The sequence below is a fragment of the Acyrthosiphon pisum genome, unplaced genomic scaffold, assembly GCF_005508785.2.
Source record: "Acyrthosiphon pisum isolate AL4f unplaced genomic scaffold, pea_aphid_22Mar2018_4r6ur Scaffold_13241;HRSCAF=13880, whole genome shotgun sequence".
NCBI classification, from domain to species: domain Eukaryota; kingdom Metazoa; phylum Arthropoda; class Insecta; order Hemiptera; family Aphididae; genus Acyrthosiphon; species Acyrthosiphon pisum.
Genome location: NW_021761818.1, coordinates 1 through 907, shown reverse-complemented (window position 1 = coordinate 907; position 907 = coordinate 1). Strand labels below are relative to the sequence as shown.

Sequence of the window (907 nt, the reverse complement as noted above, 5' to 3'; positions counted from 1 at the left end):
ATAGATCGCACTGAAAATAATTTATTTAGTTAGATTTTTGGATGTCTTTTTAAATATACTAATTAATATATCCTTACTCTTGACGACGGCTGCCGTCTAACGACGGGGATCGGCGTTGGGGTACCGACCGGTGAGCGGGATCTAGGCTTGACCTGCCGCCTTCCATCATCACGACCCCTCCTACCTCCCCGCCGTCTATCACCACCGCCTCCACCACCACCACCACCACCACCATCACCGTCACCACCACCACCGCCTCCGACTCCGCCACCGCCTCCGCCACCGCGCCCACCGCCCCTTTTAGCTGAGCCACCCCTGGGCTTGGCTACAATATAAATTACAATTATATATATGATATTAAGGCTGTCATTAAGGAATATGTAAAGTAAACACTCACCGCAATCCCGGGATGGATGCCCGGGCTTCCCGCAGTTGTAACATTCTGAAACGGGGAGATATCATTTTAATCGTTTCTAATATTATACAATTTATTATATATTAACCAAATTTATGCTTACGTCGGGCGCGGTTCTCGCGTTCGTCGCTGTTGCCAATAAACACGGTGCAGCTGCCACTAATGTTGTACACCGTATTCATTCTAAAGTTAATAAATAAAAACAAATAAAGGAAGTCGAAAAAAACAATTGATTAGTTTGCATTATTATGTCTGTGGTATTATAAAATATTAAATTCGTTTGACAAAAAGCATGTGGTGCACACTAAAACTAAGCCAGGGTTTCCTTCGCAATTTTATGTGGTTATACATACATTATTTAGAAATACGATTGGCGGTGATCGTGTTAAAAACAAAAAAAAATATTTGATTTGTTTCACAGAAACCATGCGTAGCAGACAAAACTAAGGCTTGATTTTCTTTGCAAATTTATATATTATTATAATAAGAGAT

The 907-nt window shown here is 41.2% G+C and overlaps 1 protein-coding gene across 1 annotated transcript; it reads right to left on the bottom strand.

The window, feature by feature from the left end:
- Positions 1-238: 238 nt before the first annotated feature.
- Positions 239-884, bottom strand: LOC115034575 (cold shock protein 2-like; the record flags this gene model as incomplete). Its single annotated transcript, XM_029491874.1, has 3 exons — positions 519-884; positions 398-442; positions 239-325 (listed from the first exon to the last, which is right to left on the bottom strand). Coding segments are annotated over exons 1-3 (211 nt in total), but the record flags the coding sequence as incomplete, so codon positions are not given.
- Between the last annotated feature and the right edge of the window lie 23 nt (positions 885-907).